Source organism: Dromiciops gliroides, chromosome 2 (assembly GCF_019393635.1).
Source record: "Dromiciops gliroides isolate mDroGli1 chromosome 2, mDroGli1.pri, whole genome shotgun sequence".
Taxonomy (NCBI): domain Eukaryota; kingdom Metazoa; phylum Chordata; class Mammalia; order Microbiotheria; family Microbiotheriidae; genus Dromiciops; species Dromiciops gliroides.
In genome coordinates, this window is record NC_057862.1 from 358,220,523 (window position 1) to 358,238,465 (window position 17,943).

General features: G+C 43.1%; 1 protein-coding gene across 2 annotated transcripts in view; it reads right to left on the bottom strand.

The window, feature by feature from the left end:
• Nucleotides 1-11,558: 11,558 nt before the first annotated feature.
• Nucleotides 11,559-17,943, bottom strand: part of L3MBTL1 (L3MBTL histone methyl-lysine binding protein 1) — a 70,349-nt gene continuing 63,964 nt past the window's right edge. For both annotated transcript variants that reach the window (XM_043982501.1, XM_043982500.1), the window contains exon 22: nucleotides 11,559-11,755. In XM_043982501.1, coding sequence (XP_043838436.1) covers nucleotides 11,621-11,755 — 135 coding nt within the window. In that variant the 3' untranslated portion in view covers nucleotides 11,559-11,620. The remainder of the gene's footprint in view (nucleotides 11,756-17,943) is intronic.

The window sequence follows — 17,943 nt, forward strand, 5'->3', positions numbered from 1 at the left end:
CCTGATCCTGCACTGGCCACTACTTTGACTCCCCCGTGCCTAGAACTCCTGATCTCAGAGCCATGTTCTGTCTCTTGCATTCCCATCTTTGCCCCTTGAGTTCTGCCAGGAACCTAAGGAGATGAAAGAATGGCCTGAACTAAGCTCTTGAAAAGTATTTATTAAATACCAACTAGGTGCCAGACAGTGGCTAAATGCTGGGGATATAAAACAAGGCAAAACCAGTTCTTGACTTCTAAAAAGCTCAGAGTCTAATGGGGGAGACAATGTATAAACAACTATGTACCCAAAAAACTACAGAATAAAGAGAAGTGATCCTCAGAGGGAAGGCACTAGGATGAAGGGGGGATCAGGAAAGGCTTCTTACAGATGAGATCTTAGCTGGGACCAAAAGAAGCCAGAGAAGCCAGGAGGGAGAGAATTCCAGGTGTAGGGGATACCCACTAGCAGGGCTGGGGGAGTAAGCAGACACATGAAGTTTCTTGTGTGTGAAACACTGTCACTGATCCTTAGTGTACTTGCGGAGGAGTCAAGTGTAAGGAGGCTGGAAAGGGCCAAAGGATTTTATATTTATGATCCTACAGGTGATAGGAGCCACTGGAGTTTATTGAGGAGAGAGGAGTGACAGTCAGACCTGTACAGTAGCCATCGATTAGAAATGAGGCTGAGAGTAAAGGATGGCGGGGCTACTCTACTCCTCTCTAGGGCATTTGAGGCTGTTGCCTGCCTCCCTCCCTCCTGGCTGCTTTCTGAGTTCTCTCTCTCCTAGTATTTAAAGCTGTAATAGACCTTGGATATCATCTAGTCTAAGGCCCTCATTTTACAGATGAGGAAACTGGCCTAGAAGTAGTCAGCCCAAGGTCTCACAGGTAGTAAGGAGCAGTGATAGTTTCAAATTTCTCATTTTCTCCCTTTCCTTTCCTTATTTTTTTTTCTTAGTCTTCTGGAGAGTATGTTGCATTCAATTTTCTTGTTCAGCCTCAAAAATTTTTGTTTCTCTGGCTCTGCAGTCAAAGGACGTGAGTTCAAATCCTGCCTTTGACACTAACTCTGTGATGTTGGACAAGTCAATTAACTTCCTTGGACCAAAGTTTTCTCATTAGTAAAATGAGTAGGTTGGATTAATTGGCCTCTGAGGTCCTTTCCAGCTTTAGATACATGATCTTAAAATTTTAATAGGCATGAATAACAATATTAATCACTGTCAAGAACCGTTTTCAAACTTGGAAAAAAAATTTATTTTGATTATGTAAAATTGAAAAAGTTTTGCATAAACAAAATCAATGTAGCTAAAATGAGAAAGAAACCAGATAAGGGAAAAATCTTTGCAGCAAGTTTTTCTTATAAATGTAACTTCCAGGATATAAAGGAATAGATTCAAATCTATAAAATAAGTTGATAAATGGTCAAAGGAACTTTTTCAGAGGAGGAAATTCAAGCCATCAGTAGCCATATAAAAAATGTTCCTAATCACTAATAATCAGAGAAATGCAAATTAAAGCATCCACAACCCACCCATAAAATTGGCAGAGCTGACAAAAACAGAAAGCAACAACTGCTGGAGGGGCTGTGGAGAAAACAGGCACATTCATACATTGTTGGCTGAACTGGTCCAGCTATTCTGGAAAGCAATTTGGTACCATGCTCCAAAACTTAATAAATTGTACGTAACCTTTGACCCAGGAACTGGGCCAAATAATCCCAAAGAGATCAAAGAAAGAGGAAAAAACCCACTTATACAAAAAAAATATTTATAGCTGCTCTTTTTGTGATGGCCAAGAGGTGGAAACTAAGTGGGTCTCCATCCAATAGAAAAGGACTGAACAAATTATGGTATTTTTAAAAAAATTAATTAATTTTTTTGCAGGGCAGCAAGGGTTAAGTGACTTGCCCAGGGTCACACAGCTAGTAAGTGTCAAGTGTCTGAGGCCAAATTTGAACTCAGGTCCTCCTGATTCCAGGACCAGTGCTTTATCCACTGCGCCACCTAGCTGCCCCCCTGCAAATTAAGGTATTTAAAAGTAATACAGGGAGGGCAGCTAGGTAGTGTAGTAGATAAAGCACCGGCCCAGGATTCAGGAGGACCTGAGTTCAAATCTGGCCTCAGACACTTGACACTTACTAGCTGTGGGACCCTGGGCAAGTCACTTAACCCTCATTGTCCCACCAAAAATAAAATAAAATTAAAAAAAAAAAAGTAATACAGGGCGGCTAGGTGGCGCAGTGGATAAAGCACTAGCCTTGGATTCAGGAGGACCTGAATTCAAATTTGGCCTCAGACACTTGACATTTACTAGCTGTGTGACCCTGGGCAAGTCACTTAACCCTCATTGCCCCTAAAAAAAAAAGTAATACAATGGTAATGTGTGTTTAGAAATGATGAAAGGAACAATTTCAGAGAAATCTGAAAAGATTTGAAGACACTGAGGCAGAGTAAAGGAAGCAGAACCAGTAGAACAATTTATACAGTAACAACAAATTGTAAAGACAAACAATTTTGAAAGCATTAGTAACTGATGAACACAATGGCCAACCATGATTCCATAGGATTATTGATGAAAATGCTACTAGTGGGGCAGCTAGGTGGTGCAGTAGATAGAGCACCAGCCCAGAAGTCAAGAGGACCTGAGTTCAAATTTGGCCTCAGATACTTGACACTTACTAGCTGTGTGACCTTCAGCAAGTCACTTAACCCTCATTGCCCAACCAAAAAATTTTTAAAAAAAGAAAGAAAATGCTACCAGTACAAGACAGAGAGATGTTGAAGTCAGAATGCAGATTGAGATATGTTTTTTGGACATAGCCAATGAGAGAATTGATATTTATACTTTACATATATTTATATGTACATATAGTTATGCATGTTCATTACAAGGACTTTGTTTTACTTTCTTTTTCTTTTTTTCTTTTTCGGTGAAGCAGTTGGGGTTAAGTGACTTGCCCAGGGTCACACAGCTAGTAAGTGTTAAGTGTCTGATGCCGGATTTGAACTCAGGTCCTCCTGAATCCAGGGCCGGTGCTCTATCCACTGCACCACCTAGCTGCCCCCTTTACTTTCTTTTTCAATGGAAGAATAAAGTTAGGGCAGAGAAGGGAGGAAGAGGTAGATTTTGGACAATTAAAAAAAAAAGTTTCCAAGAGAATTCTTTCTCCTGGCTCTAGGCTCTACCTACTCTAGCACATCTTAGAAAAACTGCCTGAATAATTTGGTGAACACTTTCTTGCACTGTGGTGCTTTCTTGCACTATTCTTGTCAGGACTCAATTGTGGCTTCCTATTATCTAACAGATCAAATCAAAACACTCAGATTGAATGAATATGACCCCATCCTCAAAACCCTTCCTTGAAAATTGAACCAAGGAGTTTTGTTTCTTTTGTGTATGGAAAGTTTATAGAACAGTCAGTCCCTGGAAGGGGCTCTGTCTGTAATTCTCTGAAGACCATTTCTAGGCAGGTGGTTGGACAGAGGAAAGGATCTGATGGTGCCATAATAAGCAATCCCCCCTCCTCCACATTCTAAATTAATCCAGATTCACTTTAAATACATTTAAATGTGCCAACCAAAAAACCTGTTCTGTTATAACTTGAAATTTATGATGAAATTTATGCATATTTGTTTTTTTTTTAAATATTTTATTTTTTCCCAATTATATGTAAAAAATTTTTGAACATTCATTTAAAAAACTTTTGAGTTCCAAATTCTTTTCCTTTCTTCCCTCTCCCCTCCTTGAGACAATAAGCAGTTTGTTATAGGTTATACATGTGCAGTCATGCAAAACATATTTCCATATTAGTCATGTTGTAAAAGAAAATAGACCCCCCCAAAAAAAGTTATGAAAAAAATAAAGTGAAAATAGTGTGCTTTGATCTGCATTCAGACTCCATCAGTTTTTTCTCTGCAGGTGGATAGCATTTTTCATCATGAGTCCTTTGGAATTTTCTTGGATCATTGTATTGCTGAGAAGAGCTAAGTCATTTACAGTTGATCATCATATAGCATTAATATTATTGTGTACTGTTTTAGTTCTGCTCACTTCACTTCGAATCAGTTCATGTCTTTCCAGGTTTTTCTGAAATCATTCTTTTTATCATTTCTTATAGCACAATCATATTATATTACAATAATATATTACAACTTGTTCAGCTATTTCCCAGTTGATGAACATCCCCTCAATTTCCAGTTCTTTGCCACCACAAAAGAGCTGCTATGAATATTTTTGTACAAATAACCCTTTCCTCCCCTTTAAAAAAATCTCTTTAGAATACAGACCCTCTAGTGGTATTGCTAGATCAAAAGGTATGCACAATTTTATAGACATTTGGACATAGTTCCAAATTACTCTCCAGAATGGTTGGATCAGTTCATAACTCCACCAACAATGCATTAGTGTTTCAATTATCCCACATCCCCTCCACTATTTATCATTTGCTTTTTTTTTGGTCATATTAGCCAATCTGATAGATGTGAGATGGTAGCCCAGAGTTATTTTAATTTGCATTTCTCTAATCCAATAGTAATTTTGAGCATTTTTTCATATGTCTATAGTTGACTTTGACTACTTTATCTAAAAACTGCCTTTTCATATCCTTTGATCATTTATCAGTTGAGGAATTTCTCTTATTTCTATAAATTTGACTCAGTTCTCTATATATTTGAGAAATAAGGTCTTTATCAGAGACACTTAATGTAAATTTTTTTTTTAAGTGAGGCAATGGGGGTTAAGTGACTTGCCCAGGGTCACACAGCTAGTAAGTGTTAAGTGTCTGAGACTGGATTTGAACTCAGGTCCTCCTGACTCCAGGGCCGGTGCTCTATCCACTGTACCACCTAGCTGCCCCAGGGTTTTGTTGATAATATATAGAAGTCCTGATGATTTATGTGGGTTCCAAAGTGATATTGTTTTTTTTCTTTTTTTTTTTTGTTGGCGAATGGTGATGATTTGAGCTGCCAGTGCCATGGCAATGGCTATAACCAGTGGGTGGAGCACCACGAAGTTGCAGAGGCGCTGGCCTGAGCCCCAGGCCAGTGCGCCCTGGGTATTTTTTAATTCTAGCCAAAAGATGGGGTCATAAAAACCTCAAATCAACATTAATTCTTTACATTCCCCCCTTTGTTTTGTTGAGAAACACAGGGTGTTTCCTTGATGAAACACCTCTTAGAATGTAAGTTCCTCCAGAGGAGGGATTTTGTTTTATTTTATTTTGGTAAGGCAATTGGGGTTAAGTGACTTGCCCAGAGTCACACAGCTAGCAAGTATCAAGTGTCTGAGGTTGGATTTGAACTCAGGTCTTCCTGACTCCACGGCCAGTGCTCTATCCACTGTGCCACCTAGCTGCCCCTTCTTTTTATTTTTCATCCCCCATCACCTAGCATAGTATCTGGCACACAGTAGTTGGTTAATACTTGTAGATTTTAAAGTCCTCAACATGTAGGTAATAATGAAATACATAGCTGAGGAAATTGCTCTGTGAAGCAGTGTAGAGGGAGAACAGGGCCCAGGCCAGAGCCCTGATGATCATCCACTGTTAATGGTTATAACCTGGAGTTTGAACTGTATTTGAATATTAATGATTACTCCAAGTGCCTTCCATTGAACCTGGAGCTATCAAGGGGTTCTAGAGTTGGAGGGAACTGGGCTGCTATATAAATCTAGTATTATCGGCCTCACAGGATTGTTTTGGGGACAAAGTAAGATAATGCATGTCAAGTACAGAGTAAATGTTGATGTACAATTTTAAGATCAGCTATTGTTTTTGTTGCTAATAAAGGTATCTCCACTAAAGTCCTGTGCTGATGCCTCATTGAGGTACAGAGATGATCCTGGGTTCTAAATGCCTATGCCATTTGACCATGTTATGGAAAGTCTTACCAAGTTGAAAAGTTTTTAAGTATGGGCTAAGTGGTGTATTGATCTTTATCCCAGCATATCACCAGGGTTTTTTTAGCCACAGTAACTCATAAAGACCATTTCATAAATCACAAAGAGATTGTGATATGTCACTGGACATACTCCCTAGACCTACAGAGGCAGTAGATACACAGTGAATAGGGCACTGGGCTTTGACTCAGCAAGGCCTGAGTTCAAGTCCAGCCTCAGATATTTACTAGCTGTGTGACCATGGGCAAGTCACTTAATCTCTATTTGTTTCCATTTCCTCAATTGTAAAATGGAGATAATAACAGTGCCTACTTCCTAGAGTTAGGATAAGAAAAAAATGAGATATTGGTAAAGTGCTTAGCACAGTGCCTGGCACATAGTAGGTGCTTAATAAATGCTTCTTTCCTCCCTTTCTATAAAATCATAGGTCCTCTTAATATTGGCATTGAAGAACAGCAAGTGACAGAAGAGGAATTTAAAATAGAAGGAATCATACATTGTAGGACCACAAATTTCAAAGGTGTCTTACAGGTGATTTAGTCTACTCTCTCTTATTTTATACAGAAAATTGAGGCTCAGAGAGGAAGTGACTTGCCCAAGGTCATTCAGTCTCCATTCCACATCCAATATTCTTTACACTACATCACAGCTGTCTCTGCATTTTATTAGCCAGGAGCCTTAGAGCTCAATGCATTCTCCTTTCTGGCTGAGCTTCCAGGAAACACACAGAGCTAACACACTGTCAGAACAATCTATCCTTGGTGCCTGGTAACACCTATTTCTCTGCAACCTCCCCCCCCCCCCCCCCCCCCCCGCTTCCATTTTCATTTAGAAAAAATTTTTGCATCTTATACTGGGCTTATAAAAACCACCTCAAGTCCTTGTGGGAAGCAGGTGAAGTGTGAATAAACATTGGGAAGTAGGTGGGGTGTAAATAAACATATGGAGAGAAGCGAGCCCAGGAATTATTTGATTCAGCTGTTCACATTTATTTACTGGTAATTTCAAAACACTGACAAAACACATCACACTTTGCTTGTAACTTTCCCCCCACTTAAATCTCTGTATACTTGGGACATAAAGCTCCAGATTAGCTGCATCCACTTGAACCAGAGTATTTTCCTCATGAAAACACAAAAAAATGGTGCAAATATCAAAAATGTGCCCAAAAAATGTGCAAAAGAACAAAAGTGCAAAAGTTTCCTTTGTTGTTGTCACCACATTTATCTCCCCCCACCCCCAAATGCCAAAATTGAACAGAAAGGGCCTCTCTCCTTTCAAGTCCAGGGCTAGTCTGGGGCCAAAGGGAGGCATCTCCCCATCCCTCAGAAACTGGTGGGGGTGTGTGGGGGAGGGGTAAAGGAACTTAGGCCAGAAATAGTCTCCATTGCTTCCCCCACATCCAAGTGCAAAGATTTCATCCTGGAGGGATAGAAGGCAATGGCTGAATTTTCTCCCCTTCTGTGATTTTTCTTCCATTCCAAAGTGCTTGACATTGATGCAGAAAGTATGGATGCTCCCAAGTGTGGAGATGTGAGGGCCTCTTCCTGGGAAAGCCTGGCTCGTCTTACTTTCCCCACAACCAAACAACACGAGTCTTTGCAGGAAGATTCATCCATCCAAGAAAACAAATACTGTCTTAGCACCTCACCTAGGGGGCCGGAAGTGGCTAACCTAGCACCAGTCATTTTGCCTCGAGGAAGGAGGTGAAAGAGCCTTTCCCTCCATTTAACAAAGAGGCACGACTAGAAAAAATAATGCCAGGCCCAAGAACCAGGATTGGAGGAGGGTCAGTCAGATTTCTTGCCCTCATTGCACCAGTGTGGACTTGACCAAACTCAACCCTATCACCCCAACCCTATGCCACCAAAGGACTTGCGAGCCACGTCCTTTTGAAATGAGTCGCCCACCTTCCAGTGTTGGGTTCTGAGGTCTTTCTTCACTCTGGAGCAGTAATGCAGAGGCAATGGGGTATGAGTGATTCAGCTGGCACGAGCCATAGACAGCTGAACTCAGAGAAGTGTGTGTGTGGGAGGGGGGTGGAGAGCAGGCAGGACATTGAGAAAACAAGACACCCTCCCCCACCAAGGCACCAAACCGCCTCATTAACAGGGGAGTAGCTTCACCACCAAAGAGGAAATCCCAGAAGCCGGGGGGGCTCCTGCCAGGTCCTATAAGTCCCAAGTCACTCTGGGCAAGTGGTTGCAGCTGGTTTCCCAGCCCCCCTTGCCCTATGCCAACATGCCTTTGGCTTCAGAGTCCCTGGTCAGGATAAGCAGTAGTCGCTGTAGCACCATAGACAAAGACAACAGCAAGTTCTCCCCCTTCTGAGGGAGTGATGCAGGTGGTACCAGGATACCCATTCCCACAGTTCCCCATTTGCACAGGGACCCCCTCATCCCTTCCCCAAGAGAGGCTCCATTCCCAGCTCCCCACCCCACGCACCCACAAAAATATCCTTCTACCTCTGCTTGGCTCTCTGCAGTTTACAGACTGAGGGCCCAGGGCCTCTCATTCAGCTTCCCCAGCTTCAAGTGAACCCCAGCAGGGCTCCATCCACCTTGGTGGAGTGACGGGGTGGGAGTGGGCAGTACTTTGGGCTTGTCTGTCTTTGTTTTGTTTTGAAAGAAAAAAAAACATTTCAAATTGTAATAGCCCTTAACTTTCTCCCCAAGTCCTGACCCTGTCCTGGGCAAATGACCCTTCAGGTCAGCACCTATGGCAAGGGCTCCCTATGCCCGAAGACATTCCCCCAGCTCCACGTGCTCATACATCTTCTCCACATCACACACCTAACCATAATATCCCTTCACACATAAGGCCCTGACACTCACATACCTCTTTCACTGTGTTCCCACCTTGCTTTTCTTCTATACCACACACACTATGCCTTCTCCACTCTCCACAACACACCTCTCCATGCCACCCGCCCTGCCCCTCCCCTTCATGCCATCCATTTTCATAATACACTTCCTCATTCATACCCTTCATGTTTGATATAGCGTACAACACCCTGTGTCACCCTCATCACACAGAACCCTACAAAGGTCACACTCGCACTCATACTATGTACAGATAATATTGCTCTCACAGGTACTTTCCACACCCATATACCTCTCCATTCACATCTCCATCCACACATGTGTACACACACACACACACACACACACACACACACACACACACACCACTCAATCACCCTGCCACATTTCAGCTAATAATACCATGCAGGCAGACATGACCACAGATACTATATATGGGTCCCCTCCACAGAGACATCACCCCCCCAGTCATATTCACATTATGCACAATTTCATCCACTCATATACTTCCCTTCCACACACAGGATCCCTGCCTCCCCTCCCCTCAACCTGCTCATGACACACAGACATCCACATCCACTCTCCCTCTTGTCTGCTTCATCTAGGCTTTACTCTCCCGTAAAACATCACATTCAACATGCTTACAGGGCAGAGCCTGAGCAGATCCAGGGGCCAGAGTAGAGCTGTTCTGCTTATACTGGGGCTGGGATAGCACGAATTCTTGCCACTGGGTGGGACAGATAAACTGATCCACCTGAAGCCCAGCCCTGGGTCCCCTTCCCACTGAGCCACTGCCTCAGTGACTACAGCTTGTGACCCCTGGAAGAGCCAAGGCTGGTACCCTATGGACAGATTTATATTTTTATGGTCTTGGGTTTGCCTTTGTTGTTCTTAGATGCTGGCTCTGTGAGCCCCCCAGAAGAAGGGGACAAGTGGTGCCCTCCCCCTGCCCTTCCCATGTAGTATATGGTAGGTAGACACAGGGCTTCTTCTGGTTAGGGGTCTGTTTCCCTTGGCAAAGAGCTTCCAGTCACCGAAGTACTGAGGGCAGGGACCACAAGGAGGGGTAAAGATCCAGACCCAAGAGAGTCTTTCTTGCCCACATTCTTAAAATTCCTCACTGGTAAAGCTGGAAACAAAGGAATCTCACCATTCTAGCCCAGTACCCTTCTCAGGAAGAGGATCGTTGCCACCTGGGTCAAAGGGCAGGTTTGGCAGTGACTGTTCAGGGCCAGGGGTTCCTCTCCTGCTCCCACTCCCCCATCCCCAAGCAGAGATGGGCCAGGGTCCCAGGAGTTCCCACCCTTGTAGGAAACAGTTTGGCAGTGGCAGAGAGGAAGGACAGTAATGAGAAAGGGACAGATGCCAGAGAACTCATTAAAAAAGATAGAAAAGTTCACCTACATGCACCCCCATACACACACTCACGGCCTCCCCCCCACCCCCAACACCTCTTCTTTTTAAAAATTTCTCATGAAGAGCAAGCAGCAAACATGTAAATGACAGGTCAGAAGCGACCCCACATATTCAGTAGTAAAGAGTCAAAATGCGACATTTCCATGGGAAGCCTAGCATGAGTTTGACCCACACACCATAGTGGATTGTAGACATGTAGCAGTGAAGACAGGTTGCTGGTGTTCCATGATGAGTGCCCATCCCCATCCTTGGAGGGTAGGGAGGGGCAGCGATTGCAGAAATGGGAACCTGACCCTTCCCCCTGGCCCCACGAGCTGCTCAGGGATTTAGTAGAGATTGTCCTGCAAGAGCTAGGCCAACCTCTCTCTCACTAGCAGTCACTCCCAAGTGCCTTTGCTTGAGGGTGGTGGGGGGGTGGGGACTTTAGCCAATGAGAAGAGAGCATGTTGGAAAAGCAAAGGAGTGGTCTACAAAAATTATCCAAACCTTTGTTTGCCTTGAAAGAGACCATAGACTCCCAAGCCCTGGGGCTGGAACCTTGGCACTGGAGTTTGGAACATCATACAGCCCAGGGTTGGTGCTCAAGGCATGTTCGAAGAAGGCATCTTGGCTCAAATTCTGACCTCCTCAGCAATGGGGAGGAAGGCAATGAGGGAGTCGCCACAGATCCTCTTAAAAACAAGTCTCCCTGTGGATCAGAATATCAGAGGGGGAAAAAAGGAGGAGTTGGGTGGGGCCTGGCTGGGCTCTACCAGCAGAGGGGGCCTTGCCCAGGGAGGTCAGGCAGGGGCACCAATGACAGAAAAGGAGCTGGGGCCTTCACCAAGGCTGAAGGAGAAGAGGGACATTATTGTACATGGGTGGGCCAACTGAACAGAACAGGAAATCTGACAAGGAGAGAGAAGTGGGTGAAGACTTCAGAAAAATTATGGCAGAAGAAGATGCTTCCTCTTGGATGCTTCCCATTCTGCTAAACTTTTAAAGCTCTTGAAAAGTTGCTCTTGAATGCTCTGAAAAAGTCCAGTTGCCCCCCCCCCCAAAAGTCTGGGGGAGGGGGATATTGAGGAAAGTCAAGGGACCATGTGATTAGAGCCACTCCAGGTATTCGCTGATCAGAAGTCCTTTCCTTACCTCCCCCAGCACCCAGTAACACCCACAACAATGTTAGAGTGTGTGGGCACAGAGCTGGACCCAAGATATTGGGCGAGCTTGGAAGGAAGGCCTATCTATCTCCAATCCATGCTCTGCCTTTGCCAGGACCTCAGGAGAAAACTCTGCTTCTGGAGTTGGGACTTTCTCCGAAGTCCCTCCATTCCCACTCCCTAGGGACCAACCCCAGAAACATGGAGACCAAACCTGGGATGGAAACAGACGAGACTCCCAACAGGGAGAGGCAAGACAGAGAGAAGATGGGGATGTAGGTTTAGGGAGCTGGGGCCAGAAGGAGATGTCAGTAGGAGGGGGAGGACCCTGATGATTGGGAGTCCCGGACCAGGGAAACAGTCACTTTAAGGTATCATCGGCATTTCTGAACATGAGAATGGCATTATAGATCTTCAGGGCTGGGCCCAGCTTGATGCACATGATCTTCACGATGTCCGCCTGTGTCAGCAAAAGGAAGGCCTCGCCATCAATCTTCTGGGGTCGGGAGGATGGGGAGAGGAAAAGGTGGTGAGGGAAGGAAGGAGGGCAGAAAGGAAAGGGGGAAGCAGGAAAGATAAATAGAAAAGGGAAGGCAAGGGGGGAAGGGAGAGAGAAAGGAGGAAAGAGGGGAGAAGGGTGATCAGGAAAGAGAGAAGAGGAGAAACAAGGAAGGGAGGAGGAAAAGAGGAGAGAGATAAAAAGGATAAGGGAAGAGAGAAAGAGAAGGGGAAGGGAGACAGAGAAGAGGGGAGTAAAAGGGAAACAGGGAAGGGAAAAGAAAAAGGAGAAAAGTAGGTAAAGGGAGAAAAGAGGAGAATCGGATTGGGAGGAGAAAGGAATAAAGGAAGAGGGACCAAGAGATAGGGACAGAGAAGGAAAGAAAGATGTAGTGGCTTCTCTCTATAAACACACAGGCATTTGCACAGGCACTGATGGTTTAGGTACAAAATGTCTTTGGATTCCATAAAAATATCTAAAGTTGGAACATTGGATTCTGTGGTTTAAAAAAAGAAATTACACTGAGCCCAAGATTTTCTTCCCCCATAGGAACAGTCACTAAAAACTTCCTAATGAGGAAGATGTTTGGGTAATGGAAAATCAAGGCTTGCTGAAAAAAGTGTGAATAATCCAGGCTTCCAAACATAACCTCACCTCCCGGTAATCTCATCAGGGAACTCCCTGATCAGCCCCCCTTTTCATATACACGTTGGTAACTAATTGACTGAGTGACAGAACAGGAGTGGGAGGGAGAGATGATGGGGAGCTAGGTTTTAAGGATTAAAAGGCAAAAGCCAGAAGGGTTGCTTGTGACTCAGGGGAGCTTTTGGGTCTGAGACTTGGAGGGGAGCATAGGAAGAAAAAAGGTTGGATTAGATGAATTCTGGGGTCATTTCCAGCTCCAAAGCTATGATCTTTTTTTGTTTTTTAAATGGGGTAATGAGGGTTAAGTGACTTGCCCAGGGTCACACAGCTAGTAAGTGTCAAGTGTCTGAGGCTGGATTTGAACTCCTCCTGAATCCAGGGCCAGTGCTTTATCCACTGCACCACCTAGCTACCCTTTAAAGCTATGATCTTCTGAAAGTCCTGGGGGCTGTGCTGAAAGAGCATCAAAGGAGTTGTTGGTACCCAATTGGGAATCTAAATGAAGATCAACCTCACCATCTCCCACCCATGGCCCCAAGAACTTCCCTTCTTAGAGGGGCAGGATGGCTTAGAACAAAGGAGCCCTTTCAAAGGGGGAAGGCTGCCTGGGCCTGAGGGTCTCATTGTTCATTATGGAAAACCCAGGAGAACAATGCTATCCTCATTCTTCTCATTCCTCATGGGGGCTCTGGGATCATGGGTCTCCATGTGGCCCTAGTATATGCCTAGCAGGTAGGGGGAAAGCAAGCACCCTTTGGGCACAGGTCTTTTCTAGGCCCTTAAGAAGTCAACAACCAACTGACAGTAATGTTAGCATCTCTCTAGGTGAAAGAATCTCCTCCCTGGGATGGGGTTGTGGGGAGGAAGGGATGTCTTCTGTGACATCAGCCTGAAGGGGTAAGCCCTTCTCAGAGCTGTGCATGTGATTCCATCCTTTACCACCTCTGGGCTAGTGTGTCCTGCATGCTTACATCCAGTATGGAAAACAGTACAGGAAGTGCTGGGCTAGCTATGTGCTGTTGTCACCAAACGGAAGCTCCAAGGACAGGTGCACTTGTCATTACTGGCAGACAGATCTTCAGCCAGGTAATCAGAAAGGATATGAAGCCACCCAGTACTCATCCTATTTGGCTAAGAATGCCTAGGAGCAGGGGGCTCCCTTTGTCTGGAAGACTTCAGTACTGCTCCAATCCATAGGCCTCGCCAGTTTATTTTCTAAATTTTATATTTATTTTTGAATTAAAGACGGAGAAGCTTTTTCCGTTTTAGAAATTCTGATTGCAACGTAAAGTTGCTTTAGTTTGCTCAAGTGACCTCTCTCTAATTGCTTTTCTTGCTGGCCTTCTTAATTCTGAGAATGATCTTACTTACAGATCCAAGGTATCCCAAATGTCTTTAAGCTTTAATAGCTTAAACAGTATTAGTTATTAAATAGGATTATTAAATAATATTTAATAGCTTCTAAAATAGGAATATTAAATAGTATTTATAACTTTAGTAGTATTAATTATTAAATAGGAATATTAAATAGTTTCTAATAGCTTATTAGATAGGAATATTAAATAGTATCTAGAGACTTTAATAGCATTAATTATTAAATAGTTTCTAAAATCTTTAATAGTATTAATTATTAAATATGAATATTAAATAGCATCCAATAGAATATTAAATATTATTTAATATCAAGTATTATGTAGGAATAATAAATAGTATTTAATAGCTTAAATCTAAACTAACTTGTTTGCAATAGCCTATATATGCGAAGGGGGTTGATCAAGGAGTTTCCTGATCCATTAGATGAGATTCCTGGGAGGTGAAACTCTGCTTGGAAGCTTGAATTTTTCATATCTCTTTCTTTCTTCCTTCCTTCCTTCCTTCTTTCCCCTCTTCCTTTAGCACAGAGACTTTTTTTTCTCCCATTTTCTCCCAAACCTTTTCCCCTATAGATTATGGCCAGGCTGCCACAGGCATTAGATGACTCCCACTGAGCCAGGGATCAGGATGCTCTCCACAGAGGTGATCCTACTCAGAGCCCTCTTTCTCAAACATGATTTCCCTGTCTCCTTTTTAAAAAAACTAAGATCCAGGGGGCAGAACTGGGGTCTCAGGCATCCGTCTGCATCTCCCCCAAGTGCTAGAGAGAGCAGGTTCCACACACTAGTAGGTGCTAAACAAATGACAACTGAATTGTTACTGAATTTACTCCTAAAGGTGAAGAGACTAATCTTCCCATCAGGGAACAAGGATCACATCTCAGCATGGTGGCTGTGAGGTAAAGGATCACCAGGCCCAGAGCGATACCTGAAACTTAGGAAATTTGAGTTTTAAACACTAAGAAAAAAATATAGTCATGATCCCAGGGCTATGTTGCAATGCAATATACAGCTGGTGAGAATGCCCATGCCTATCCTTCAAAATGAAAGTAAAGCAAGGGCAAGGGCAGCTAGGTGGTGCAGTGGATAGAGCACTGGCCCTGGATTCAGGAGGACCTGAGTTCAAATCTGGCTTCAGACACTTGACACTTACTAGCTGTGTGACCTTGGGCAAGTCACTTAACCCCAATTGCTTCACCCCCCCCCAAAAAGTAAAGCAAGGGCACTCCCCCTTCCCACCCTTCAACCACAGGGACTCAATGACCAGCCTCCACAAAGTTGGCCAGAGACTTTTAAGAGAGAACATAGCTTATGGGAGTCTCTAAAAGAGAAAATTTTGACTGTATGGTAGCAAGCAGTTGCAATGTGGAAGATGAAGGGGAAAGCTTTAAAGAAACCAGCACAGGGAACTCTCTAATGAGCTCATGTTAAAAGGATGTATACAAGAAGAAGGATCCCATAACTAAGGACAAGTACTGTACAACAGAGTGATCCATTGTGTGTAAGATAGTATTACAAAGTCTAGGGTGGGCTGAGGTTTGCAAAAATGCTAATAAGCAAAGGAGCTTTTTTTTTTTTTAAAGTGAGGCAATTGGGGTTAAGTGACTTGCCCAGGGTCACACAGCTAGTAAGTGTTAAGTGTCTGAGGCCAGATTTGAACTCAGGTACTCCTGAATCCAGGGGTAGTGCTCTATCCACTGCAGCACCTAGCTGCCCCATGCGAAGGAGTTTTTAAAGCCAAGCTTAGGACAAGAAGTATCAGGGGAAAAGCCTGCCACTTGGAGATAGTCATGATTTTAACTTTATGACAGAGAAAAGAATGAACTAGGCAGATCCTCTTTTGCTCCCATCATCTCTAGCAATGAGAATGGTCTTCAGATTGGAAAGGGCAAGCCAAACAAAGTTAAGGAGGAAATTTCAAATTTCACGGACACCTGACAATTGAGCATTAGCTTGGAAGCTCCTTCAGGGCAGAGACTTCTGTCTTTTGCCTCTTTTTGTTTCCCCATCTGCTTAGCAATGTACCTGGCACATAGCAAGCAATTAATGAATGTTTCTTGATTGATTGAACAGATAATAAGAGAGTTGCTCCTCCCTTTACATTAGGTCAGGTCTTCAGATCCAGATGAATAATAAACCAGGCTACTTGAAAGAATTTTCTGATATCATTCCCTACTTACTGCCAATAATCTTTGAGAAATTATGGAAACCAGAAGAAGCCCTGGAAACCTAGAGATTATAAATGTCTGTTTTCAAAAGAAGAACAACGTGAATCCTAGGAACTACAGAGCAACTAGCCAGCCAAATATTATTACATAGCAAAATTTTTAAAATCGAGTATCAACCAGATGGTTTGCAAATATTTAGAAAAAATACAGGGGCAGCTAGGTGGCTCAGTGGATAGAGCACCGGCCCTGGAGTCAGGAGTACCTGAGTTCAAATCCGGCCTCAGACACTTAACACTTACTAGCTGTGTGACTCTGGGCAAGTCACTTAACCCCAATTGCCTCACTAAAAAAAAAAATACAGTTAACACTAGGAGCTAATATTAGTTCACTCTAAATAAGTCATGCTAAACTAACCTCCTCTCCTTTCTGGGGGATAGGTTTCCTTTGGGAGTTGGTTAGGGGAATGTTGCAGGCATCATGTATCTTGATATTAGTAGAGAACTTGGTAGAGTCTTCCATGGTATCCTCATGGATGAGATGGTGAAATAAGAATATAGATGATAATACTATCTATTGGATTGAATAACTGTACCTAAAGTATGTGGATTAATGGTTGAATATCCTCTAGAGAGAACTTCAGCATTTGCCACAGAACTTCTATCCTTGGTCTTATCATATTCAATATTTTTACCAATGACTTGGATGAAGACATGGCAGACTTTATTATCAAATCTACTGATAGATAGCTAAGACTATTTATGATAGAAACAAGATTCAAAACAATCTTGGGAAATCTAGAAAATCAAATAGTTGCTAACTAATTAATTGTCCAAGTAGAGGAATGGGGAAGGGGTGGACCTTGGTAGATGACAACAGCTTGGGTGAAAAAGACCTGGGCTTTTTTTATTTTTTATTTTTTTTAATTAAGAAATTTTTGCGTGTGTGTTGGGGGCAATGAGGGTTAAGTGACTTGCCCAGGGTCACACAGCTAGTAAGTGTTAAGTGTCTGAGGTTGGATTTGAACTCAGGTCCTCTTGAATCCAGGGCCAGTGCTTTATCCACTGTGCCACCTAGCTGCCCCAAGACCTGAGCTTTTTAAAAAATATATAACACAAGGGGCGGCTAGGTGGCGCAGTGGATAAAGCACCAGCCCTGAATTCAGGAGTACCTGAGTTCAAATCCGGCCTCAGACACTTAACACTTACTAGCTGTGTGACCCTGGGCAAGTCACTTAACCCCAATTGTCTCACCAAAAAAAAAAAAAGAAAAGAAAAAAAAATATATAACACAAGTCCAATGTGAAACAACAATGTAATGCAACTGCTTCTAAAAAAGTCACAATTAGGCTGTGCTGGGTAAAAGTCTATTGCCCAGAATAAAGGAAGTAATAATCTCACTGTACTCTGTACTGGTCAGACCACATCTAAAGTATACAGTATGTTCTGTTTTGTGGTCAGTTCTGGGATTCATTGTTTAGGAGGGACATTGAAAACTTAGGAGGTGACCACAGAAATGAGGCCTGCATGATGAGAAATCTGGACACCATGATATAGCATGAATAGTTGAAGAACTGGTTATGTGCAGTCTGGTGAAAAGAAAATTATGGGGAGATGGGATAACTATCTTCAAATATTTGAAGAGTTATTGATGTGGAAGATGAAGCATGTTTATTTTGTGTTCATTCAGAAGCAAGCCTTGGAACAGGGAAGCGGTTTTTAGCTCAGCTTAAGAAAGACCTTCCTACAGAGTGAGAGCAGCTCAATAACAGAATGGTTTCATGAGGTAATGAGAGGTAATGAGATGAGAGTTCCCTCATTGGCAGTATGCAAGTAAAAGTCAACAAGGCTTCTACACTATTTGAGTAGTTAGACTAGATGCCCCCTGATGTCCTTTGCAATCCTCAGAGTTTGAATTAATAGTTATGAATTAGAGTTTGCTTTCTACTTCTATTTTAAATGACAACTTTTTATTAGGTCACATAAGGTCCTGCCTCTTGATT